This window comes from Pristiophorus japonicus, chromosome 8 (assembly GCF_044704955.1).
Source record: "Pristiophorus japonicus isolate sPriJap1 chromosome 8, sPriJap1.hap1, whole genome shotgun sequence".
In the NCBI taxonomy this organism is placed as follows: Eukaryota; Metazoa; Chordata; class Chondrichthyes; family Pristiophoridae; genus Pristiophorus; species Pristiophorus japonicus.
In genome coordinates, this window is record NC_091984.1 from 54,548,954 (window position 1) to 54,576,637 (window position 27,684).

The 27,684-nt window shown below is 44.5% G+C and overlaps 1 protein-coding gene across 3 annotated transcripts in view; it reads left to right on the forward strand.

Moving 5' to 3' along the window:
- LOC139268528 (adenine DNA glycosylase-like) overlaps positions 1-27,293 on the forward strand; it is a 33,169-nt gene extending 5,876 nt beyond the window's left edge. The window contains exons 5-16 of one of the 3 annotated variants that reach the window (XM_070886803.1): positions 218-291; positions 388-429; positions 10,226-10,297; positions 10,673-10,786; positions 11,552-11,649; positions 14,727-14,871; positions 16,086-16,173; positions 16,786-16,977; positions 17,506-17,651; positions 17,911-18,078; positions 19,266-19,316; positions 25,038-27,293. In XM_070886803.1, coding sequence (XP_070742904.1) covers positions 218-291; positions 388-429; positions 10,226-10,297; positions 10,673-10,786; positions 11,552-11,649; positions 14,727-14,871; positions 16,086-16,173; positions 16,786-16,977; positions 17,506-17,651; positions 17,911-18,078; positions 19,266-19,316; positions 25,038-25,175 — 1,328 coding nt within the window. In that variant the 3' untranslated portion in view covers positions 25,176-27,293. The remainder of the gene's footprint in view (positions 1-217; positions 292-387; positions 430-10,225; positions 10,298-10,672; positions 10,787-11,551; positions 11,650-14,726; positions 14,872-16,085; positions 16,174-16,785; positions 16,978-17,505; positions 17,652-17,910; positions 18,079-19,265; positions 19,317-25,037) is intronic. The other 2 variants (XM_070886805.1, XM_070886804.1) reach the window with 2 other exon arrangements.
- The last annotated feature ends 391 nt before the right edge of the window (positions 27,294-27,684 follow it).

Here is a 27,684-nt window from a genome sequence, read left to right on the forward strand (position 1 = left end):
TTCCTCGTGTCATCTCTGGCTCTGTTGTAGACTGATTGCTGTGATTAGTCAACAACTCCAATATAGTTGTATCATGCGACTACCAGAATGGTCAGAGGCGAACTAGATGAACCGTAGTCTTTTTTCGTCTAGCAATTGCTACGTTCCTATGTGTCTTTTTCCTTTTTATGAAAATGTTTTGATTTTTTAAAAATCTTGGCTTTATCCTCCTCCACAGTTTGGGTGTCTGAGATCATGTTGCAGCAAACACAGGTTGCCACAGTGATCAACTACTATAACAAGTGGATGCAGGTAAAAAAAATCCAAATCTTCTCATTAGCCTGATTCTGAGAATAGTTTTGGTTGGCGCAGGCAGTCTTAACATTCTGTCACTACTTTCACTTTCAGAGATGGCCAACCCTGCAAGATCTCGCTAAAGCCACCCTTGAGGTAAAAGGTGCTTCACTCATCTGTTTGTATTCATTTCCATGAACCCTTTGAAAACGACAGTTGTGTTTCAGTAAAAAAAACTCAATTTTTTTCTTTCAAGTATTTTATTGAACAAATGCTGTGAACTGAGAAATTCTTCTAAAGACTTCCTTAATTCTGTGTAAATGTTGTGGACATTATGTTCTAAAAGAGAAGAAAGACGTGAGCATTTTTATAGCACTTCATTGTATCTTTCTGAAATGTTTCAAAGTGCTTCACACAGTGAATTAGGAAACACTAGCTATGTAAAGCTTCTCTGCTTACCTTTGCCCATGCCCAACACAAAAGCCAGCTTTACATTTCCATCCCAGGATGGCCGAAGGGCGCTCTGCTTCTTCCTCGAGCAGAGGCCCAACCAGGCCCCATCCACCACCACCCTCCTCTGCCTGGCTGAACTTGTTCTCACATTGAACAGCTTCTCTTTTGACTCCACTCACTTCCTCCAAATTAAAGGTGTTGCTATGGGAACCCACATGGGTCCTAGCTATGCCCGCCTTTTTGTGGGATATGTGGAACATTCTGTGCCAGTCCTACTCTCATCCCCTCCCTCACCTCTTTTCCCGGTACATTGATGACTATCTGTGCCATTTCCTGCTCTCGCCCTGAACTAGAACATTTCATTCACTTTGCGTCCAATTCCCACCCTTCCCTCACCTTCACATGGTCCATCTCTGACCCTTCCCTTCCCTTCTCTTCCTCGACTTCTCTGTCTTCATTTCTGGGGATAGACTATTGGCAAACATTCACTATAAGCCCACTGACTCTGACAGCTACCTGGATTACACTTCCTCCCACCCTGCACCCTGTAAGGACTCCATTCCATTCTCACAGTTTCTCCGACTCCATCGCATCTGTTCTGACGACCCCACTTTCCACACTAATGCTCTGATATGTCCTTCTTTTCCCTCTACTGAGGATTCCCCTCCGCCATGGTTAACATGGCCCTCGACAGTGTCCGTTTTATTTCTCGCACTTCTGCTCTCACCCCTTCCCCTCCCTCCCAGAACTACGACAGGGGTTCCCCTTGTCTTCACCTTTCACCCCACCAGCCTCCACGTTTAACGGATCATCCTCTGCCATTTCCACCACCTCCAGCATGATCCCACCACCAATCACATCTTCCCCCCACACCCCTCTCAGCATTCCGAAGGACCACTCCCTCCTCGACACCCTGGGTCCATTCCGCAGTCACCCCCAGCACCCCCTCCCCTTCCTACTGCACCTTACCGTGCAAGTGCAGGAGATGCAACACCTGCCTTTTTACCTCCTCCCTTCCCACTGTCCAGGGCCCCAAACACACTTTCCAGGTGAAACAGCGATTTACTTGTACTTCTTTCAATTTAGTACAGGTTGGACCTCTTTGGTTCGGCACCCTCGGGACCTGACGGGTGCCGGAACAGAGAATTTTCCGAACCACGCGAGGTAACGCTTATCGGTACCTGTCAACAGCGCCCGGGCTCGTGTGTGTGTGTGTGTGTGTGTACGTGCTGGCAGCCTGTGGGCGGCTCCCTCAACATCCGCGCACACACTCACTGACCGACAACCGCTCTCAGCCAATCACCACACGCACTGCAGCAGCTACCGAGCCCGCTTTCTAAGACACCGTTTAAAGTTACAAACCCACGGCACAGCCCTCGGTCAGCGCCTTGCACACTGAGATTGCACAGATAACACATTGCAACACTCACTGATATGGCACAGATAACTTCAGACTGATAAACTCACTGAGATTGCATTTCAAACTCCGGCTGCAAAACGTTTTTTTATAAAGCCTCCTCTCCCTCAGGCCCAACTAATGCTGAACCACGGATATTTCCAAACCAGAGAGTCCTGGATCAGAGCGGTCCAACCTGTATACTGTATTTGCTGCTCACACGCCTTAAATATTGTGTACAGCTTTGGTCCCCTAATCTGAGAAAGGACATTCTTGCTATTGAGGGAGTGCAGCTAAGGTTCACCAGACTGATTCCCGAAATGACAGGACTGACATATGAAGAAAGACTGGATCGACTAGGCTTGTATTCAGTGGAATTTAGAAGAATGAGAGGGGATCTCATCGAAACATATAAAATTCTGACAGGATTGGACAGGTTAGATGCAGGAAGAATGTTCCCAATGTTGGGGAAGTCCAGAACCAGGGGTCACAATCTAAGGATAAGGGGTAAGCCATTTAGGACCGAGATGAGGAAAAACTTCTTCACTCAGAATTGTGGGCATGTGGAATTCTCTACCACAGAAAGCTGTTGAGGCCAGTTCGTTAGATATATTCAAAAGGGAGTTAGATGTGGCCCATACGGCTAAAGGGATCAAGGGGTTTGGAGAGAAAGCAGGAATGGGACACTGAAATGCATGATCAGCCATGATCATATTGAATGGTGGTGCAGGCTCGAAGGGCTGAATGGCCTACTCCTGCACCTATTTTCTATGTTTCTATGTTTATGTTTCCTCTACATTGGGGAGACCAAACACAGATTGGGTGACCACTTTGCGGAACACCTTCGTTCAGTCCGTAAGCGTGACTCCAAGCTTCCAGTCGTCTGTCACTTTAATTCTCCACTCCAATCTGACCTCTCCGTTCTGCTCCTGCAACACGTGTTATGCTCCTCCTGTACTATGTGGGAAATGTCCCTGACGACTATGTATGTGGGAAGTGTATCCACCTCCAGCTCCTGATGGACCGCATTGCGAAACTGGAACTGTGGGTGGATTCACTCTGGAGCATGCACGATGCTGAGAATGACGTGAATAGCACGTTTAGTGAGTTGGTCTTACCGCAGGTAAAGGGTCCACAGCCAGATAGGGAATGGAAGACCAACAGGAAGAGCAGCACAAGGAAGGTAGTGCAGGGGTCCCCTGCGGTCATCCCCCTGCAAAACAGATACACCGCTTTGGGTACTGTTGAGGGGCATGACTCATCAGGGGAGGGCAGCAGCAGCCAAGTTCATGGCACCGTGGCTGGCTCTGCTGCACAGGAGGGGAGGAAAAAGTGTGGGCGAGCGATAGTGATAGGGGATTCAATTCTAAGGGGAATAGATAGGCGTTTCTGCTGCCGCAACCGAGACTTCAGGATGGTATGTTGCTTCCCTGGTGCAAGGGTCAAGGATGTCTCGGAGCAGGTGCAGGACATTCTGAAAAGGGAGGGTGAACAACCAGTTGTCGTGGTACATATAGGTACCAACGATATAGGTAAAAAACGGGATGAGGTCCTACGAGATGAATTTAAGGAGCTAGGGGTTAAATTAAAAAGTAGGACCTCAAAAGTAGTAATCTCAGGATTGCTACCAGTGTCACGTGCAGTAGGAGTAGGAATCGCAGGATAGCTCAGATGAATACGTGGCTTGAGGAGTGGTGCAGAAGGGAGGGATTCAAATTCCTGGGACATTGGAACCGGTTCTGGGGGAGGTGGGACCAGTACAAACCGGACAGTCTGCACCTGGGCAGGACCGGAACCAATGTCCAAGGGGGAGTGTTTGCTAGTGTTGTTGGGGAGGAGTTAAACTAATGTGGCAGGGGGATGGGAACCTATGCAGGGAGACAGAGAGAAATAAAATGGAGTCAGAAGCAAAAGATAGAAAGGAGAATAGTAAAAGTGGACGGCAGAGAAACCTAAGGCAAAAAACAAAAAGGGCCACATTACACCAAAATTCTAAAGGGGCAAAGTGTGTTAGAAAGACAAGCCTGAAGGCTCTGTGCCTCGATGCGGAATAAGGTGGACGAATTAACTGCGCAGATAGCAGTTAACAGGTATGATGTCATTGGCATCACGGAGACTTGGCTCCAGGGTGACCAAGGCTGGGAACTCAACATCCAAGGGTATTCAGCATTTAGGAAGGATAGACAGAAAGGAAAAGGAGGCGGGGTGGTATTGCTGGTTAAAGAGGAAATTAATGTAATAGTAAGAAAGGACATTAGCTTGGATGATGTGGAATTGGTATGGGTGGAGCTGCGGAATTCCAAAGGGCAGAAAACGCTAGTGAGAGTTGTGTACAGACTGCCAAACAGTAGTAGTGAGGTTGGGGACAGCATCAAACAAGAAATAAGGGATGTGTGCAATAAAGGTACAGCAGTTATCATGGGTGACTTTAATCGACATATTGGTTGGGTGAACCATACTGGTAGTAATGCAGTGGAGGAGGATTTCCTGGAGTGTATTGGGGATGGTTTTCTAGACCAATATGTCGAGGAACCAACTAGAGAGCTCGCCATCCTAGACTGGGTGATGTGTAATGAGAAGGGACTAATTAGCAATCGTGTTGTGCGAGGCCCCTTGGGGAAGAGTGACTATAATATGGTAGAATTCTTTATTAAGATGGAGAGTGACACAGTTAACTCGGAAACTAGAGTCCTGAACTTAAGGAAAGGTAACTTTGACGGTATGAGGCGTGAATTGGCTAGAATAGACTGGCAAAGGATACCTAAAGGGTTGACGGTGGATAAGCAATGGTAAACATTTAAAGATCACATGGATGAACTTCAGCAATTGTACATCCCTGTCTGGAGTAAAAATAAAACGGGGAAGGTGGCTCAACCATGGCTAACAAGGGAAATTAAGGATAGTGTTAAAGCCAAGGAAAAGGCATATAAATTGGCTAGAAAAAGCAACAAATCTGAGGACTGGGAGAAATTTAGAATTCAACAGAAGAAGACAATGGGCCCAAGTTTCGGCCTCAGTTGCTCCTGATTTTTTTTGAGCAACTGGTGTAGAACGGAGTATCTTAGAAATTCAAATTCTCGGCATGTAGTTTGCTCCAGTTCTAGTCAGTTAGAACAGTTTCACTTTGGAACAGAATTTTTTTTCAAAAGGGGGCGTGTCTGGCCACTTACGCCTGTTTTCAAAGTTTCGGCAGTGAAAACTTACTCCAAACTAACTTAGAATGGAGTAAGTGAAGATTTTTGTACGCTCGAAAAAACCTTGTCTACACTTTAGAAAATCAGGCGTAGGTTACAAATCAGGCGTAGGGAATGGGGGGAGGGCGGTTTAAAGGGAAGTTTACAAACATTAAACACTTCAGTTTTACAAATAAAGAGCCATCATCAATAATAAATGATAAAAACATCAATAAATCAACCAATAAATCAATCAAAAAAATTAATAAGAAATAATTTTTTAAAAAAAATCAATAAATAAAACATTTTCTACTTACCGACTGCAGCACCGGAAGCCCTCCAACAGCATGCTGGGATGCCCCCCCAGTGTGTCTCTGTCAGTGTCTCTATCTCTGTCTGTCTGTCTGTGTGTGTCTCTCACTCTGTCTGTCAGTGTCTGTGTTTCTGACAGCGAGGGGAGGGAGAGAGGTGGGGTGAGAAGGGGAAGGGGGGGTGAGAAGGGGAAGGGGGGGTGAGAAGGGGAAGGGGGGGTGAGAAGGGGAAGGGGGGGTGAGGCTGAACGGTGGAGGGGGGGAGGCTGAACGGGCCGGACCCGGCTGCCGGGCCCAAGACTTCGGGCAGGGCCCATCCCCAGCACCAGATTTACAGGTAGATGGCGTCGGGTCCGGGGTCGGGAGCGCGGGTCGGGGCCGGTCTGGCGGGGGGGCGGTCGGGAGCACGGGTCGGGAGGGGGCGGGGGGGAGGGAGGTCAGGTTGGGTCGGGTCCGGTCCGGGTGGGGGTGGGGTCAGGAGTGCGGGGCGGGGGGGGGAGGGGCGGGGGAGCGGGAGTCAAGTCGGGTCGGGAGCGCGGGTCGGGGCCGGTCTGGGGGGGCGGTCGGGAGCACGGGTCGGGAGGGGGCGGGGTGCGGGGGGAGGGAGGTCAGGTTGGGTCGGGTCCAGTCCGGGTGGGGGTGGGGTCAGGAGCGCGGGGGAGCGGGAGTCGAGTCGGGTCGGGAGGAAGCAGGAGCTGGACGTGGGAGGAGCCTTATGCACGCAGCCCCAATGAGGCCATTCCCACACAGTTTTGGGCGCCTGGAGCTACTGCACATGCGCGCGCCCACTGTAGCGCGCATGTGCAGAGCTCCCGAAACCGCCCCCCACAGCTCGTGCTGCGCCGCGCCGAGGGCCAGAGGACCTGCAGGGAGCCGGAGAATCTGGAAGTTTTTTTTTAGGCGCACTTTGTGGCGTGAAAAACGGGGCGCAGCCCGAAACTTGGGCCCTAAGGGTTTAATTAAGAGGGGGAAAAGAGAGTACGAGAGGAAGCTTGCAGGGAACATAAAAACTGACTGCAATAGCTTCTATAAATATGTGAAGAGAAAAAGATTAGTGAAGACAAACGTAGGTCCCTTGCAGTCGGATTCAGGGAATAAAGAAATTGCAGACCAATTGAACAAATACTTCGATTCTGTCTTCACAAAGGAAGACACAAATAACCTTCCGATTGTACTAGGGGACCGAGGGTCTAGTGAGAAGGAGGTACTGAAGGATATCCTTATTAGGCGGGAAATTGTGTTAGGGAAATTGATGGGATTGAAGGCCGATAAATCCCCGGGGCCTGATAGTTTGCATCCCAGAGTACTTAAGGAAGAGGCCCAAGAAATAGTGAATGCATTGGTAATCATTTTTCAACAGTCTATCGACTCTGGATCAGTTCCTATGGACTGGAGGGTAGCTAATGTAACACCACTTTTTAAAAAAGGAGGGAGAGAGAAAGCGGGTAATTATAGACCGGTTAGCCTGACATCAGCAGTGGGGAAGATGTTGGAATCAATCATGAAGGATGAAATAGCAGCATATTTGGAAAGCAGTGACTGGATCGGACCAAGTCAGCATGGATTTATGAAAGGGAAATCATGCTTGACAAATCTTCTGGAATTTTTTGAGGATGTGACCAGCAGAGTGGACAAGGGAGAACCAATGGATGTGATGTATTTGGACTTTCAAAAGGCTTTTGACAAGGTCCCGCACAAGAGTTTGGTGTACAAAATCAAAACGCATGATATTGAGGGTAATGTACTGACGTGGATAGAGAACTGGTTGGCAGACCGGAAACAGAGAGTCGGGATAAATGGGTCCTTTTCAGAATGGCAGGCAATGACTAGTGGAGTGCCGCAGGGCTCAGTGCTGGGACCCCAGCTCTTTACAATATACATTAACGATTTAGATGAAGGAATTGCGTGTAATATCTCCAAGTTTGCGGATGACACTAAACTGGGTGGCGGTGTGAGCTGTGAGGAGGACGCCAAGAGGCTGCAGGGTGACTTGGACAGGTTAGGTGAGTGGGCAAATGCATGGCAGATGCAGTATAATGTGGATAAATGTGAGGTTATCCATGTTGGGGGCAAAAACACAAAGGCAGAATATTATCTGGATGGCGGCAGATTAGGAAAAGGGGAGGTGCAACGAGACCTGGGTGTCATGGTTCATCAGTCACTGAAAGTGGGCATGCAGGTACAGCAGGTGGTGAAGGCAAATGCTATGTTGGCCTTCATAACTCGGGGATTTGAGTATTGGAGCAGGGAGGCCTTACTGCAGTTGTACAGGGCCTTAGTGAGGCCTCACCTGGAATATTGTGTTCAGTTTTGGTCTCCTAATCTGAAGAAGGATGTTCTTGCTATTGAGGGAGTGCAGCGGAGGTTCACCAGACTGATTCCATGGATGGCTGGACTGTCCTATGAGGAGAGACTGGATCAACTGGGCCTTTATTCACTGGAGTTTAGAAGGATGAGAGGGGATCTCATAGAAACGTATAAGATTCTGATGGGACTGGACAGGTTAGATGCGGGAAGAATATTTCGATGTTGGGGAAGTCCAGAACCAGGGGACATAATCTTAGGATAAGGGGTAGGCCATTTAGAACTGAGATGAGGAGAAACTTCTTCACTCAGAGAGTTGTTAACCTGTGGCATTCCCTGCCGCAGCGAGTTGTTGATGCCAGTTCATTGGATATATTCAAGAGGGAGTTAGATATGGCCCTTACGGCTCAGGGGTTCAAGGGGTATGGAGAGAAAGCAGGAAAGGATCTTATTGAATGGCAGTGCAGGCTCGAAAGGCCGAATGGCCTACTCCTGTACCTATTTTCTATGTTTCTATGTTTCCATGTTTCTCGGCCTCCTACACTGTTCCAATGAAGCTCAACATAAGCTCGAGGAACAGCATCTCATCTTTCGTTCAGGCACTTTGCAGCCTTCTGGACTCAACATCGAGTTCAACAATTTCAGACCATAACCTCTGCCCATGTTTTGTTCCCTTTCCACCCTTTTTTTTTTACAATACCCCCCCCCCTTTATTTTTATTTTGTTTCTCTTTGTTTCCCATGACAGCTGGTAATTATTCTGCCATTCACACCCTATCTAGACTCATCTTTTGTTTCCTAATTTGTGCCATTGCCCTCAATTTGGCTCATCATTCCCTTTATCTCTCAAATCTCTCCAGCATTCTACTCTATCACAGATCTTCCCCTTTGTTCTTTCCTCTCCTCTCCTTTTCAGGGCCCCTTGCACTTCTTTAAGAATCTGTTACATTTTGAACTATTGCCATTTCTGACAAAGGGTCAACGACCTGAAACGTTAACTCTGTTTCTCTCCACAGATGCTACCTGACCCGCTGAGATTTCCAGCTTTTTCTGTTTTTATTTCAGATTCCAGCATCCGCAGTATTTTGCTTCTGTACAAAAGCCAGCTCCATGGGCATACTCATGCTTCCTATAAAGTTAGATCTTGTATGCAAATTAACTTGAGATAGCATGCCCAAGCTGGACAATGGACCCATTTGTTGTCTGGATTTAAGCGGAGGATTTCTCCTATGTGTCCACGTCACTTCAGAAAACTTAATATCAGTCACAACAGATGCTTCAATAACAGACTTGAGTATGAAGTCGGTTTATTCATTGACAGTCATTCACAGAAGCAAGCAGAAATAACAATTTGCTGAAGTCAGTCCAAATATCACAGCAGCTTTAAACCAGTTTATGAAAGGGTTATGAACAGATCCACCAGTTCAGTTGCTTTAATTGATTTACTTTACAGATTTTTCTTAAAGGTCAAAAATTAATTGATGTATCAAAATTGTTACTCTTTTATCTATAATTCCCTTTGATATAGTCTCGCCTTTGAAAAGTTGGTTTGCACCAAATTTGTACCTTGAATGATAGAATCATAGAAATTTAAAGCATAGAAGGAGGCTATTCGGCTCATCATGTCCGTGCCGGCCGACAAAGAACTATCCAGCCCAATCCCACTTTTCAGCTCTTGGTCCGGAGTCTTGTCGGTTACAACACTTCCAAGTGCATATCCAAGTACTTATTAAATGCTGTAAGGGTTTCTGCCTCTGCCGTGCTTTCAAACAGTGAATTCCAGACCTCCACACCCTCTGGGTGAAACGGTGAGCTTCTTAACATACACCAAAGCAAGCCAATGGCCACCTGTGGTGGGCTGATTTGATTAGATTAGGTTCCAGATATTTCTAGCACTTGGGTGTGTTTGGTAATGGTTTAACAACAACTGTGAGCATCTGGAAAATCAGCTGTATTAACTTGACTGGTGCTTTCCATGTATACTTCATGCAGAATTAAAAGGATAGAAGCCATTCTCTCAGTATGCAATTGTAAACACCATTTTAAGTGTAGTGTCTTTCTTGTCCTATTTTTACACTAATATAATACAAACAGAGAAAACCTCTTTTAAAAAAAAAATTGAAATACCATATTTTATGAAATGATGAAACATGACCAATCTCATTTCTATTGAAGTAAAGTGTTAACCTGGCGTTAATTCAATGAAGTGAACCTGCAGGCATCAACAGTAAAATTCAAGTAGATCTGTTGATGTATTTACTCTGATACTTTCATGGTGTAATCTAATAAATTGTCTCCTTAATGCTGTTCTTGCAGGAAGTTAATGAAATGTGGTCAGGACTTGGATATTACTCTCGAGGAAGAAGATTGCATGAAGGAGCTCAAAAGGTATCTGAGACACTCTTACACAGCTGCTATGGTTCAGTTGGCCTTTTCATCTGTGCTTTTAATTTAGAAAAAAAGGTTGGCGATTTGGTTGCAGAGGAATTTATAAATACATTTTAAAATATTAAATTCAGGCAGTGTGCAGTAGTAAGTGTAGCAGAGTTTGGGCACTGCTATGCCACACGATGGTAGGAGTGTAGATTGCACCCATTATTCTCTGTGTTCCTAATCACAGTCACGGTCTGAATATCACCTGTCCCATCCTGTGAACCAGGGACGGTGCCGAGCACCCAGAAATGCTAAAAAGAGGAAATAGACAATACTTTATTAAAATCCTGCAATGTTATGCAATCTTTAAATGCTTGTCCCTCCACATAGGTTTTGTCAGAGTTCAAAAGTGAGATGCCAAAGAGTGCAGAGGAGCTGCAAAAGCTGCTACCTGGGGTTGGGAGATACACAGCTGCTGCAATTGCATCAATCACATTTGGACAGGTGAGAAAACTGCATGTCGGGGCCCTTCTCTTTATGTGTGCTGCGACGCTCCCATATTTACTGTCGAGTGTATTCTATAAAACTCGCGTATATCCATATCATTAAGCCCTCTTATTAGGGAAACTAAGCTTTATAGTGCAAAATCTACTTGCTTGTTAAGTAACCAGTTCGCCTTGTGTTATTAATCGAGGGCTCTGGGATGGGGCAATACTTTATCATCCAGTACTCAGCAGAAAAATCCAATTCCATTTTCAATTTTAAAATAAATAAATGGACTGTATTGAGTTGTATTGATTCGCACTGTCCAGGAAGATCATAAATACTGAGCTAGCTGGTTTTAGTCACTCACCCTCTGGACTTAAAGTTGAAGTTTTGCCATGGAACTGTATTCAAGCAAGAGTCAGCAAGAGAGTAACATATTTAGGCAGAGCAAAACAGAGTGATACAGAGGTGCTTGCTTGTTATACTTCACAGGAATATTTTCTCCCAAGTTAAGACCCTTAGAATTATGGACCAAGAACCAAAAGAATCTTTAAACCCTGGACCATGTCACAATAACAGAAGCATAATAGGCACAAAGGTACCAGGGAAATATATAATAGAGGAAAAAAACAACTATTTATTGGTTGGGACAATACATATTTCAATGATGTGCTTCTAAATCATTATGAATTATTTTTTCTCTTTTAATAAATCAAAAAATCCCTGCTTTCTGCTGGAAAAATTAGCAGCAGAGATTTGAACTTGATGCTTTTCTTCTTGTAGGTGACTGGTGTGGTGGATGGGAATGTAATAAGAGTGCTGTGTCGTACTAGAGCGATCGGAGCTGACAGCACCAGCCCAGCAGTGACTGAAGCCCTTTGGTAAGATTTACTTTTACTGATGTATTGGCCCGGATTTTGCGGTCACTGGCAAAGATACTGCGCTCACCACTGACCTCAAAAACCTGTCCGTCAAAATTTAGCGGGCTCTAGAACGTTGATTTGTCCTATTCCGACATGACTTTGAATCTGGCGTCCAGCAAAAATGAAATCATCAGGCAAGCTTATCAGCCAATCAGATTGTAGAATTCTCAGACAACAAAGCAGGAAGTAAAAAGCATGGATTATAATTCACTTTTTAAACATTGTACAGAAAGTGAAATAAAGATTGGGACATAAACATGGGATTAGGTAAAAGCTGGAATATCATAAACAAACTTAAAAAAAAGTTTTATTATTTAAAAAAATCATTTCATTTTTAACTGTTACTCTGAGAGAATGACACTCCACGCTTATAAAATTAGTTTTTCAGGGCCAGAGAGGTTGTTCAGCAATTATTATGACTTAGTACACCGTTTAAAAACTCAATTACACCTCATTCAACAAGACTTAACATTTTCGATGGTTTTTACAGTGAGAATAGTGCATAAAAAGTTGAAGTTCACGTCAAATCACTGATTGTGTTGATTGCATCTGTGGAGACTGCAACATTGCACCCTGTGGAGGAGCAGGGTAACACCGACAGCAACTTCCGGATGTCCGCCTTTAAATGCGCATGTGTGTACGGCAGACGTTGCTGTCAATTTTACACAGGAATGACAGCGAGCGCTGACAGTTTTGCCATCATTACAACTGCAAATTCTGGGCTAGTGTTAATACTGATGTTAAGGACTGGGGCCGGGACTTTTATCGCCCAGCCAGCAAGTCCTGTCCCTGACACGGAATTGGGCCTTGCGCCCCTTAAAGGAAGTGGAGGGCTATCTCCGGCACTCCGTTTCCTTTGGGGGGCGGGGCGGTAGCTAACGTGCTACAACATCCCTACCCTTCCATTAAAGGGGAGGGCCGCTGTGCACTCTACATGGCTCTTTGGTGGCTGCCACTAGGGACATGTGAGACTGGGCCGGCAGCCAAGACGCTGCACGACCCAAGAGTCGGCCGACCAACAAAGATGGCGGTCCGGGGCGCTGCAGGCCTCCCCTTTAAACAGCGCCCCGGGAGCAGATGTCTACCCACACCAACCTTGTGGCCCGTGGGTCAATTTCCCCGTGGGGCGGTAAGGGTTTGGCGCGGGGCGGTGAGGGGTCACTGCACACAGCAGTGATGTCATCGCCGGTTGCGGAGCAGAGCGCTGCTGGGACAGCGCCTCCAAAACCTCCCAGGGCAATCTCCCGGGAGGCGGCAGTGGCCTCTTCTCCTGGGCGAAAACTGCCTGGAGGCACTAATGGGGTGCAAAAAAGGGGCCCCCAAAGCGTTTCTTTTTTTCAGATTTTTTTTTTTGTTGCAAATTTCTTCTTCCCAGCAACATTCTCCATCCAGGTGGGTGGGTGATTATGATCACAGGCCTCTGACAAAACTGTTTGGTAAGAGGCAAGGAGCTAGTGTAACTTGGGCAATTTTTTAAATTACATCGAGTTGCATCGGGTCAACAACACAGAAACCAGCCATTTGGCCCAACTGGTCCCTGCCGGTGTTTATGCTTCGCAAGAGCCTCCTCCAATGCCACTTCATCTCACCCTATCAGCATATTCTTCTATTCCTTTCTCCCTCATGTGCTTATCTAGTTTTTCCTTAAGTGCAGCAGCGCTATTTTTCATTTCAGCAATTGGGATAATTCTGAATAATGTTAGGAACTTATCTGTGGGGAGTTTTGCTCCTGTTGTATAATGATTGCTGTGCTATTCGGTCTTTGTGTAAAGATGGAACAGGTTAAACGCGGGATCTGAAGTAGCCAATTTTTCATTACTCATTGCATCGTTGTTCATCCAGTTTCAGTTTATTTTCTCCCCTTAAATTTTTTTCATGCTTCTTTATATTGTGCAGCATTCCTAGGCTGGAAGGATAGGCTAGCAGCCTGCTCCCAGGTCCTTGCCTGTAATTGGTGACATGGAGGTGTGTGAATCAGATTGAATATTTCTTCCCACTCCTCTCCAGCCCCCCAACCCTCCTCATTGGGCTCTAACTCTGCAGAAGATTGTGTGTAATGAAATTGTAAACCTAGTTTTCATTATGCACAGCACTCACAAAGTCCTTCCCCAAATGTAAGGTGTTATCTTTTGGATCTTTTAAAATCACCTTCCTCTAAAACTTTGGCTTTCGTATCGTAGATCACTTTCTTGGGTGAGGGTCAACTTCCCATATCTTCGAGAGTGATTATCCTTGCCTTGAGATCTAGGTAAGCTTTTGGTAACATATCAGGGAAACAAACTGCAAACTCTGTTTGATAATTATTATTAGCGACTGGACTATCTTTATGCCTCCAAAAGTTCTCACTTCAGTGCTTGGAAATATTAACCTGCTCAGAGATGTTCAGTTTGGGTTCTGCCAGGGCCATTTGGCTTTCAGACCTCATTACAACCTTGGTTCAAACATGGATACAACCTGAATTCTAGAGGTGAAGTGGGAGTAGCTGTCCTTGATAGCAAAGCAGCATTTGGCCACATGTGGCAAAAAAAGTCCTAGTAAAACTGACGTGAATGGGGATGAGTGGGAAAACTCTCCACTCCTAGAGTCATACCTGGCACAAAGGAAGCTGGTTGTGTTTGTTGGAGGTCAATCATCTCCGCCACCGGACATCATTGTAGAAGTTCCTCTTGGCAGTGTCCTAGGTCCATCTATCTTCAGCTGTTTCGTCAATGAATGTCCCTTCATCATAGTGTTAAAATAAATAATATAGGATCATGAATTTAACTGAACAAATCAGGCAATCTGTGATTGTTCCAAGTTAGCTTGGCTCATCCACTGAAACATACAGTTTGGAAACGAGTTGAAACAGACCTTGCAACCTGTGTATCAAATAAGCTTGAACTACTGTCAGTTTTTTAACTGCTTATGTACAGTGACTGGATTTCAAAAGGTATCCACCAGCAAAGAGGTCAGAATGCATAGTTTGTGTCACCGTAGGGAAGGCTCGTGATAATGTATATTTTAAACCTACTCTTTATGGTGTTGTTTCGTTATAGGATGTTGGCCAATATCTTGGTGGACCCAGTTAAACCGGGAGACTTTAACCAGGCTATGATGGAGCTGGGCGCTACCGTCTGTACTCCCAAAGCTCCACTTTGTTCAGAGTGCCCTGTTCAGGCCCACTGTAGAGCTTACCAACGGGTAAGTTTTGAACACTTGATGAAACAGATAATGGGACAGACTATGATAGATAAACCGTGCACTAATGATCAACTATTGTGCAAGTAACCAAGGAAAAGACCCGCAAAACTATGGTTTATTTCATCAGTTGGTTGACTGTGCCATTCATGAACACTTGTGGGCATGAGTGAGTGATCCAGAACTTTTCACAAGTGCAGTACAAGTCAAGATTTTAGTCCCCAGCAAGCATGTGTCTGGATTGAGCACTGCTGACTCACCCCTGAGGAAAATCCTATCCCCATATTTCTTTTCAATGGAAATTCACAACACCCTCCCAGTATTTCCACACCCTATGAACCCCTCTCCACAATGTACCCTCGACCGGCCATTCCGGTGCTGCCATAGCCTATGTTCACCCTCCCACCAATGCCACATCCAGCATTCCCCCTCCTGCTGCTGCTTTATCTCTGCAGACTCCCAATACTGTCATACCTTGATACCCTCGCCTATCGGACACAGTTATCTATTTCTAGGTCTGACCGGCCCTTCCAGTGTTCCCACATCCTGAAACACTCTCCAGTGCAAACCAAATCCCCATGACCCCATCTTCCAAACCCTAGCAGCACCCTCCTAAGACTACCCCCCCCCAACTTCACATTACTCCTACAACCCACCTCCTGCCTACCTGAAACATCTTCCTACTATAATCCTTTGTACCCAGAACATTTAAAAATGCAAGTGATATCACTAGGTGTCACATTTGTATGTTGTATGAGGTGAGCTTCTCACAGTAGGGTAGTGTCGAGAGAACTTTACTCTGCATCTTATTGCTGTTAAACATCATCTTGGAGCTCTTGTGGTTGCTGCTGGACAAAAAGTGGAAAGGTTTCCATTCTCAGACATTAACATCCTTCGACCTTTTGGGTTTATTCAATATAGTCATTCATGTGAAAATAAAGCCTGGAGACTTTAAGCTGGTTAAAAGCCCTCAGAGCAAACTGTGTTTTTTTTTTTTACTGTGCAGTGGGGGTGGGGGTTGGTGGAGAGAATGACTAATAGTGTACGGTACGTAATGCCTCATGTGACCAGCTTTGTTTCCGACATTACAACAGCGACACTTCAAAAGTACTTAATTGGCTGTAAAGCGCTTTGGGACGACCTGTGAAAAGTGCTATTTAAATGCAAGTCTTTTTATAGTTGAAGTACAAAGAATTGGTGTGTGTATGCCCTTTCAGGTTAAGAAGGAACAGGAAAGCATTTCAAAGAGACTTCTGGGTAATACCACATCAAAGCTCTCCTCCACCTCAGACATCGAAGAGTGTGGTAAGAATGATCAATAAATACTGTATAATCTTGTGTATTGGTTACCTTGTATTACCAAGGCTATGTGGGATGATTCATTTCATTGAAACATTATAACAGCAGGAACACATTGTTCATGTAAGAAGTAATTTTTAATTTTGCGTATTTTTTTAAAAAGATTCATTCCTTTTTAAATCCTCTTCTGAGCCAAACACTAGGAGGTGTTTGAAAAAAGCCGGAAGAACTCGCCCTTGGATTTAAAATTCTATTTTGCTTTTTCCTACTCTCCTGAGAAGAAAATCCTGGTTTTTGCCCAGAACCATTCGGTGAATTGTAGAAAAGTTTTCCCCACTGATCCCTCCACATTGTTATTCTCTGGGAGCTGCAGTATTTGCACACAACCTTCAATTGTCTGGCAGCAGGGATGGCAGGAATCCAGCCCAGACTGATTGAATTAAAATCCATCAGAAGCAGCTTGCTATTACTTGATCCAAACCCTGACAATGTGCTGACCTTGAGCTCCTATCCCATAAGTTTCCAAGGCAGGACACGCCAATGTCCCACATTGCTTTACGATAGTCCATCTGTGAATATCCAATAAAGTATTATTAATATTTCCATCTGACGTTGCAGGTAGTGCAGGGGGCTGCCCTTTATGTTTACCTGACAAAGAATCCTGGGATAGTGATCTCGGAGTAAGGAATTTCCCAAGGAAACCTACGAAGAAGCCACCGCGAACAGAGCGAACACTGACCTGTGTGGTGATGCGGAAGAGAGTTAATGATGATACAGAAGAATACTTCCTAGTTCAGAGACCCAACTTTGGTACCTACTGCCAATTGAAAACAATTTGGAGGGGGTTGGGGGGGGGGGGAAGAAGAGGGGAGAGAAGTTGTAATGCTATTGTGTTTGCTTTCCACCTGCTTGAGAGTTATAGCAATAGTAGTAAAAGATGGAAATGACTTCAAACTTGCATGTCTCTGGCATCAATACCCTCGCTTTTGGTTCTGGGAAAATATTCTACTGAATCTGTGAGAGCTCCTAGAGCAAATTCACATATTTCACAATATGTTTAGCTAAACTCCAATGAATTAAGGGGAACATAGCTCTACAGATAAAAGTGGGCACAAGTGTGAAGTAAAAGGATTACTGTAATATGGCAAAAAGTGGTGGTCTCAATCAGAGGTTGTCTTGTGTGAGTAATAGAAATGTTATCAATGATGATGTGGTAGGTTTTCTTGTGAGGTTCTTTCCTTCTTTTTCTTTCTTTTTTCATTTTCTTTTCTTAAAGTTTCACAGAAACTGGAGCTATGAAGCCATTCATTCATTGTGGTGTATCCTTCTGATTGTCAGGACTGTTGGCTGGAATGTGGGAGTTCCCCAGCATTCTATTGGAAGCCGAGTTGACGGAAAAGAAGCAGAAGCACCTAATTTTCGATCGGCTTACAGAATTAATGGGGAGTTCGGTTACAGAGGCAAATTTACAGCGCATGGGGGAGGTGAGTTTGGAAGCACCATTGACTGAAAATTGAAATCGCGCTCAATATTCAGGAGCCTAGAATTGGATTAAAGTCATCAAAGTAAAGCAAATGTCATTGCAGTAATAATGTTAAGCCTCTAGACATCTTTAGTATGATTTGATTGAATGGTAAAATATCATAGTGTTTACTGTGTTCTGCTGACATCAACTAACCAATGCACCAACCATGTAAGGCCAGGATCGATTACCCATTTTATTTTTCTCTTTTTTTTTTATAGGTAGTACATATCTTTTCTCACATTCACCAGACCTACCATGTGTACGGTAGTTCACTTGTTGATGCAACCGCCGATGCTGTGAAGCAGGAGGAGACAGAACATCCTTCCTTCCGCTGGGTACCCGAGGCTGAGTTTCATCAATCGGCTGTGTCTACGGCCATGAAGAAGGTAAAAGCTCTGGATATGTTTAACTGTTATCTGTGGAATCTGCTGAATCGCATGAGTGAAGAAACAAAACGAGAAGGTCAAGGCTCTGTAGCTATGAACACTATCGGTCTCTTGGCTGATGCCTTGAGAGCTCCTTGGTGATGATTTGTCACATCTGAGCAGCTCCTGTCATTTACTCTTGCTGATCTTCACCTGTGAGGAGATTATATTTTTCTTGGGTTAAAAAGAGCTTCAACGACCATTTTGAATGATCTAAATGGGGAAAGTACTTTATACAGAAATCACTCTTTCCTTTACCATCTCCACTACTATCCTTACAGGGCAGTCTGTAAACCTTGTACAATAAATGTGAACTCTCAAAGTCTTAAATCTGTGCCTTCAATCTAAGACTGAAGGCGATTTGCAAAAGAACCAGAGGCAACATGAGGAAAAACACTTTTATGCAACGAGTGGTTAGGATTTGGAATGCACTGCCTGATAGGGTGATGGATAGATTCAATAGTAGAATTCGAAAGGGAATTGGATACATACTTGTCGGGGAAAAAATTGCAGGGATATGGGGAAAGTGCGGGGGAGGGGAATAATTGGATTGTTCTTTGAAATAGCCGGCTCAGACTTGATGGACTGAATGGGCTCTTTCTGTGCTGTGTACTAATCTATGATTCAAAGCAGCATTGAATAGCAGAGTTAGGGTTTGGCACCAAGGAGGGAGGGAGTTAAAAATGGACCTGATCAATGTGAGCTAACTGGGCTGCATGGTCTTTCTCAATTCATGCTTGCTAAGATTCTAAATTTTGTTACTAAGATGGTGATGTTAAGGCCTCAGCCTTTTATAATTGTGGGTACATCCATCACATGGCTCCACTAGGAATAAATAGAGCTCTTCTTGTTACCTCTAATCTGCCTGCACCACACATCTCATCCAACTGAGAGGATAAGCTGGAGGCCCATCGGTACCTCTGCCACTGATGTTCTACAACCTATTATAAGAGTGGCCGTCCAATTTTCACTCATGTATTGGCATGATTGAGATGAGCAACAGCTATTTGAAGAGTTGTGGGCTTGAACCCACATCCTCCTACTCCATGGGATAACAAGCTGGAGCTCTGTGTCAGTAGCCTCCTAGGGTGAGTGATTTATATGTTTGGCTCAGTAAAATGTTTTAACTCTTTTCATCACACTTTCAGGTATTCCGAATGTTTAAACACTCGAGTAGGAATGAGAAACTGTTTGACAAGGTAAGGTAGCTGTTGTAATTTATTTTTGGATTTTCCAATCTTTTTCCCCATGTTATTTTCTACACTCTCTCATTTTAGTTTGTTGTGAAAGTAGGTTTAGACACAAAGGGCTGGAATTTCAACGTGGCCAGGGGCATTACCCCGCATCTGCACTCAGATATTCTATCAACGAAGCCTGTATGCACTCGGGTTTGGAGGCCGAAACCGTCTCAAGCGATTTCCCCCCTACGGATCCCGGTACATCTGATGAATACACCTACTATGAAGGTGTAAGGAGCGAGTCATCTTGTTGACCATAACAGCCTGACGGACATCACAATCCATCACCTTCCCGACGGCTTGTTCTGCCACGTTTGTAACGAGGTATATCAAACCGTTGGGTTGTTCAGAATCCACCTCCAGAGCAAACATCGAATCATGTCTTTTAAGACCGTATGCGCCAAATGCAATAACTCTTAGCGAATATAGATCCATCGCCTGCCACTATGCCAAATGTAAAGGCAATGGGCTGCCTACACCAGAAGGCATATTCTCCTGCACGGGATGTGAGGCCAAATTTTCTACCCAAAGTGGCCTCAGCCAGCAAGAGAGACACGAACATCCTGCCGTAAGGAATGAGAAAAGAATAAGAGCTCTCATTCACCAGACGAAATCTGGTAGAAAGGACTATGTGTGATCGGAGGAGGAAGCAACTTTACTTGCAGAACTGGAATTTCAGTTCCAGGGCTACCGTGATATCAACAAACAAATCGGTAGCATCCTGAAATCCAAAACTAATGAGCAGATTTCAGACAACTGCCGTGCCCTCCTGAAAGCAGCCGAAAAAGCAGCAACAACGGCCACGAGTAACCCTACAGTGGTAGGCAATGATCACAGGCCCTTTGTCGCAGATGCTATCGCCGACTCCGGCCAACTTACAGTACTGCTTGTCCGGCAGAAAAGGATACTGCGCCCATCGGGGAGCACTCCTAGACACGGAGCTGGATGTACTGTTTATGAAAGCTGAGGAAATACACCGTGGTAGGAAAGGCCCAGAAAGCAAGGGCCTTGTGCCTCGGTTTAATTGAAAACATCACTGAGTCGGTGCTTGGAAAAACCTAAGTCCAGGAAGACCACTTGGACAAAAACGGGTAATGCAAAATAAACGTGAAAAGGGAACAGCCTATAACTCTGGCGCCAAAAAGAGACGGACTGCCAAGAAGGCCGCATTTAAGAGAGTGCAGACATTGTACCTGACAGACCAAAAAAGACTGGCGTGTCAAATCATGGGAGCACCAGACAGTACAAGCTGACCTCTGTCTAAGGAGGAACTGAAAAAATGTTTCATGGATAAGCTATCGAAGCCTAACTACAAGATGAGCATAAACAAATTTGCAGTATATACAGGCCGCAAAAATTACGGGGAATTTATGAGGGTCATAGAGTGTAAAGAGATCTTGGGTATCAACGAGGCAACCGCAGCCGGGCCAGACGCATGAAAATCGATCACATCACAGACATCTCGCTCTACTCTTCACTCTGTGGCTCAGGACTGCAGCAACACCAGAATACCAGAACACCACTGCGATATGTGTGCGTACTAGGTCCGTGCAGCAGAGCAGGTCTCCAGTCCTGATTCAACCCTTGCCACTGGATAAAGGCCTAGCTCTGTCAAGCCCATGTGGTGGCTGATGTGCAACAGTCACCACACGTTAAAAAAATCCTTGCACAGGTATCTTCCACCCCTTTAATTGGAGTTCAGGACTGGAACCATCAGGTCCTTCATTGAAACATCTGTGAATTCTTGTGGAAGCAAGTCATCCTCGTTCGAGGGACCGCCTATGATGATGAATATCAGATGTATTGAAGAAAAGCTGTACTGTGCTCATCCCTAAAACCGAGAATGCCGAACACCTTAAGAACATTGACCACTGGCGTCCAATTACGATCGGACCAATATTGCTCTGATTATTCACAAAGATCTTGGCCAAAAGAGTAAGTGAAGCCATCGACCTTAGTCCCAGGCAGAAGGGCTTTATTGCGGCCACTGCCGGGTGCAATCAGAACATCGGCATTTTACAGAACATCATTAAGGGAGCAAAAAGAAAAATAAGAAGGAACTAGCCGCTGTCTTTGTTGACTTGGAAAAGGCATTCGATTCTGTTGGGCACAAACTGATTTCCAAGGCCCTTGGAAGGATGGGTGTGCCTAAGGGATTTATACACCTTGTCGAAGACCTGTACACCAACCAGTACCTCAACTGAGATAGAGGGGGACAAATTCAAGATGAATCCAATCCCCATAGGGCGAGGTGTTAAACAAGGTGATCCTCTCTCATCAATTTTGTTCAATATCACTATGGACCCCATTTTATGCTCGCTTGATCAAGCTAATATGGGTGTGGTGATGCAGTCAAATAATAAATCCATCAATTGTGTATCACTTCCCTTCGCTGATGATGTAGCAGTCCTCAGTGACTCCTATGCAGGGATGATTAAGAACCTAAAATTCGTTCTATCATACTGCGAAAATGCGGGGCTAAACATCAGCCTCAAGAAGATTGCCAGATTCCACTTCATAAGGCTAAGACCATCTACAACCACCAAGAGAACTGGTGGATGAATGGGAACCCCGTAATTTACATCCACCCCCCAGGAGAAATACCTGGGAGCCTGGATTGATCCATGGGCAGATGGTGCTGAAGATAATTGGGCCGAAAATGGATTGCAAGTCTGAAAAAAGCCAAATTAAAGCCCACCCAGAAATTTGAACTTCTAAAGACCCATACCATTCTGAGGATGTACTATCATCTCATCCTCACTGAGGCCTTTCAAAACACCCTAACCAAGCTTGATCAATTGATCAAAAAGACCATAAAAGAGCTACTACGCCTTCCTGCCAATGTCACTGATGGAATCCTGTACTCCGCCAATAGAGAAGGTGGCCTGGCTCTTCCAAAGCTGGAAGTCCAAATTACATCCGCGGTCATCAGGAAGCTCGAGGCTCTCAAGATATCCAACAACGAGGTGATCCAAGTCATCCTTCCAATTCTGTGCCGAAAGCACCGTTAACACCGTATCCAAACTTGGGGACCTAAAAGCCCTTGGGGAGCTGGAGGAGTTCTTAAGAATAAAATACGGCAATACCGAGGGTTGTGACTTAGCCCTCGGTCCTGAAGAAGCATTGGCCATAGGCGGCGCCTGCGTCAATCCTCCTAGTGGGAAAACAAAACCCAGGAACTGGTATGCAGGGAGAAGAGAATGGGAGTTTAAGAGGTGCAGAACCTCCAATGCCAAGGCCCCGGCATTAGATACTACCAGAGCGACAGGATATCCAAATCATGGACCAACACCTTCCATGGGATGAAGTAGTCACGGTTTATCAAAGGGTTGCTGTTAAGATGCACCCTATCCTATGGCCAAGCCAATATGATCAAAATCTGTAGGAGATGTAATGGAGCTAACAAAACCTTGGCACACATCACTGGGAGGTGCCTTGCAGTTAAGAACGCAAAAAAAAAAGGCCACAACAAAATCTTAGCCTAAATGATCTAGTTGCTAAATATGGATGGACACCATTCATTAGAAGCGAGGATCATTTCACTGGATGGTACATTATGGAAACCGGACATTCTATTGAGTCAGAAGTTGCGGTTGTAGACGTCACATTGAGGTGGGAGAACAATAACATGACGCTTGAGAAAGCATGGGATGAGAAGGTCGAAGTCTGGCCATTTAACACAACAGGTTATAGATATAACAAAAGGTGCCTCCATTAAATAATTTGACTTTGTTATGGGGGCCAGGGGCAAATAGTTCGATAGGAATAATTCACTTATGAAATTCTTGAAAATTGAGAGGTTCAGGACTTTTGCGAAAAATACCTCCAGGCTGACCATATCACTTACATTAGAAATACTTCAAATTTTCAATGGCAGGTAATCAGGTACAATGCCTACAGATGAGACCTATTGTTAACACCAGTGATTCCCGAGTAACCACTGACGATAAGGGTAAGTACGGTTTACCAACAAGACGGCCCCTTAATCAGAATCTTGGGCAGGACATATGACCAATTTGTAAGTCTCGGTTCCCAACGTCCGAGTGTATATTAGGGCTTATAACCTGCCTGAGCAGGCCCCGCCCAACCCAACTCCCCCTACCAACACCCTTTGCCGAGTCCTTGCACTGGCTGGAAATACAAAGTGGACAAGACATTTAAATATTTGAAAAATGCACTCGTTTAATGGATCATTGGTCCTGTGTCTTCAAATAGCGATCGGTGGAAGGTTGGGTGGGAAAGTGTTTGTTTTCCCCAGCAGGCTGGGGACGCTGCTGTGAACCCGCCGCCATGCGCCTTTACCAAATGTCAGGTCTGTTAGTGCTGAGCATACATGTCACGCAGTGGCGGGGGAGGCAATTAAAATCATTAGTGGCTTGTTTACAGTCGCTTATCAATGATTTTTTCCCCAGATTTTTGGATTTGACAGGTCGCCCACCGGTTTCCCGCTGTGCCTCAACCTCGTCTGTGAAGCTGAGGCAGGAGGTCAGTGGCCATTGAATTAGCTGATGAGTTGACTGCTTCAAATGTCAAGTCAAAGCTCCCAGCTGATTGAGATATGTTCCCTTGACCACTAGCTTCTCTAACCCGCATTTCCACTACAGATTCAGGATGCTGTCAATTACCTCTCCCACCATTAGATCGCTTCTGTCATCTCTACTTCACCTGCCATCTATTCCATCAGCATGGGTGCCCTTGAAACACATTCATCTTGGTCCTCAGTATTTCACCATGATCAGCCCAACACCAGCATCACCAGGCATACCACCAACCTTCTCCGCAATCAACTGATGCTGCACAGGATATAGGGCATCAGCACCCGATCACATTGCTGCCCGGGAAGCCAGGGATAGCCTCACCATGGCCACATTTACTTCACTTGATGTTGTATACCCTGGCTGCCACATGATGGGCTAGGTTGGCACCACCCCACACCAACACCATAAAGTATCCCTACAATGCCCAAGCCATTCCTTTCACACTCGACACCATTGCGGGGGTACCGTTACACTACAACTCACTAAGCCACTTCCAAAGGTGTGTACAAATCTGTCCAAGAACGCAACGTGTTGAAAGTACAGGTTTCAATGTTTGACACCATATTAACAGAAACGTTACATGAACATTGCATAGAATACTCAAGTGTCTACCCTTGTGTGTTGTTAGTTTGTATGATTGGTGTGAGTAAGGATGTGCAGGAGTAGGGTAGGGAAGGCAGAGTGATGGTGATGAGAGGCACATCAGGGTGAGGTTGAGAGTGGCTTTGTATTAATATTTTGTGATCTACTAAGATCATTGAAATGTTTGCAGCACTGGACAAGAGCTTGCTCCATGACTGAGTGTGTCAAGTGAATAGTTGAACCATGCAGTCCAGGAAGGTTCCTAGTTCGATGTCTGGTTTGTGCTGAGCTAGATGGTCTTGGCTAGGTGACTTTAAGGATGTAACAATTGTCCTTAGTACTCCAAATTAGTCAAGACTACAGCTCTTGGTTGTTTTCTGTGAGTGTGGATGTGTGAATGTTGGGTTAGGATTGGATTTGACTGTGATTCCCTTTGTAATCATATAGCCAGTTGATAGAAGGATTGTACATGAATAATGGCCACTTGGTTTTCCATAATACCACTAATCTAGAATTTCCAGTTAAAACTAATATTGTAAATTTGCATTTAATCCCTCTGCAGGGTAAGAAGCAAAAGCATGGCCCTGAAAAGAATGGAGAAGAGCAAAAAGGCAGAAAACACAAAGCTCCAAAGGACAGTGGGGGGAGACAACTCTCAGTGGACAATTTTTTCAGACCTGCTGTGAAAGAACCTCTGTAGTTGGCCAGAGAGAGCAGTCGAACAATTCTTCACCTATCTCCTTTCGACATCAAGCTCAGTCCAGGACAAGACAACCTAGATAGCTGGCAGGTGAATGAGAATGAATGCTCTGTTCATGTCACAAGAAGCCCATGAGGCTAATAACATTAGAGCAACATTTCTGAGTTGGTGATGTGCAAGTACGTTACAGTCTCAAAAGGATTCACACCACTAATAGCAGTCCAATAGTACAGGATTGGCTTCCCTGCTCCAGGTGTCAGCTATTTATAATTATGTTGCAGTTCACAACTAATAATCAATTTTAAACCATGAATACCTGGCTCTGCCTTGTACTGCATACTCTGCCTTGCAAGGTGGCTTTTAAAATTTTATTTTTATATAAAATACACTGACAGTTGTTTTCCAGTAATCAATTGTTTTTCAGTTGATATACATTGTTCTCATTACAGTTGTTATTCCTTCGGCATAGACAACATCACACACAGTGTGTGGGTGCACTGCTTGTCACTGTCCGACAGGGCATCCACCAGAAGCACAAATGTTTACCCAAAATGGAATACCCCTCTAAATTTTGATTTCAAAGCTCTGAGTGATGGAGAGCCCTGCATTGAGTGTGGACTCTACACAATAGGAAGTGACCCAAACTGGATGTCAGTACTAGTCATCACTGCCAGCACAGAAACCAGTTTTGTTTTTTAAGTCATTCTTGCAGTACATAAGTGTCAAAGATGTTTAATCTTGGAGGTCAGATGACCGTTATAAATGGCTGAAGCTAGGGTTTTCATTTTATTATCCGATTTCCCCCACTCGGATACGTTAGAACCTTTTGATCACTCCCAAGTAACCAGTTCTCTCGAGTCTGAATTCTTTGATTAGATTACAGACTCTCTTCAGGTTTTGTCATCAGGAAAAAAATTTCCACATGGTGCAGATAAAAAATAAAATAAATTCTATAAATCATGCAACTGAAATGACTAACTAATAGTATTTTTACATATCATTTAAATTCATCTGTTTCTTATTTTTGCACAAGTATGAAGAACAGATGTCAGTGCAGTGCCTCACACAAACTTTCAGCATACACAGATTGTATATAAAATTGATCTTTACTTCTAATTTACTGCATTTTTAAAAGTAAATATTTTTTAACTGTATGTTCTTAATTGGTGAAAGCTAGGATAATCCTGGATCATCCCTCACATGGCTTAACTCTACCGTAATGCTATTAGCTCAGGCCACTACCTCGCAGGTTCTGTCTTTTGTGCTGATATTTTTCTGCTTGTCAAAGCTTAAAAGATCTCGAGCCACATTTGGGCCAGTGGAAGCCTCAACGCCCAAAGTCACTAGATGCTCTGAACATACGGCACGATGCAGAGATGTTACACTGCATCATGGCTATAATTTCCCTGCACAGCTTGGTCCTGATCTGAGAAGGAAGTGTTAAGCAAAGGCTCAAAGCCTCCTCCCTCTGCCTGTACTGGAAGGGAGAGATAGTCGGAGGGTGAGCTGTTACCATCCGTCTCTGGAGGTTCTCAAATCAGCCAATGGCTGTGTCAGGAGAAACTGGCCATCCCTTGCAACAAGTTGGATGTTGCATAACATGGGAAGGGAGAAATAAAAATGAATCCAAATTTGAAAAGGAATTTTAATGCTCTAATTCATTCAATTTGTCATTTGTCACGTCCTTGTATTCTTTGTCAAATCAATTCATAATTGTCTGGTTTTCGATCAAACATCTTATCAAATTTCACTTTGATTTTAAACAAACCTGCAGCATCAGAGAGAGCTCCTGTTGTCATAAATTGTACTACTGTGGTAGGACCTAAATAATGTTTAGATAATTTTTATACCAATAATAGTGAAGCTAGGGATTTCTACTATATGTGTGCATTAAAAGAAACCTGTGTATGTTCAAGGCTACACTTGCGAGTACTGGAATTTGTCCTCTCGATATAGTGTCAGCTGCTATTCATTGTTTGCATTCATAAGCTAGGAGTGGTTTGTTTCTAAGAGAACAAATATGCCTCTACTTTGGTCTGTGGAGCATCTTCACAACACCTTTTTACCTGTATTACTGATGACAAGTTTTGTACCTTTTTAATGATCCTCGTTTTCCAAATAAATGTCTGGAATATGTTTTGCTTTTCTTTCAATTCACAGTCTGAAACTTCCTAGATACAGGACAGCACTTACTGAAGGCAATACAAAAGAAGGAGCTTGCATTTATATCGCGCCCTTCATGATCTCAAAGCTAATGAAATATTTTTGAGGTATAGTCACTGTTGTAATGTAGGAAATGTGGGAGCCAAATTGTGCACAGCAAGTTCTCGGAAACAGCAACGAGATAAATGACGAGATAATCTAATTTAATAATATTGGTTGAGGGATAAATGTTGATCTGAACACCAGGAGAGCCCACCTGCTCTACGAATAATGTCAGGGGGTCTTTTATGTTTCTCTGAGAGATCAGATGGAACCTCATCTGAAATAGGCCTTTTTGCCCAGGAGC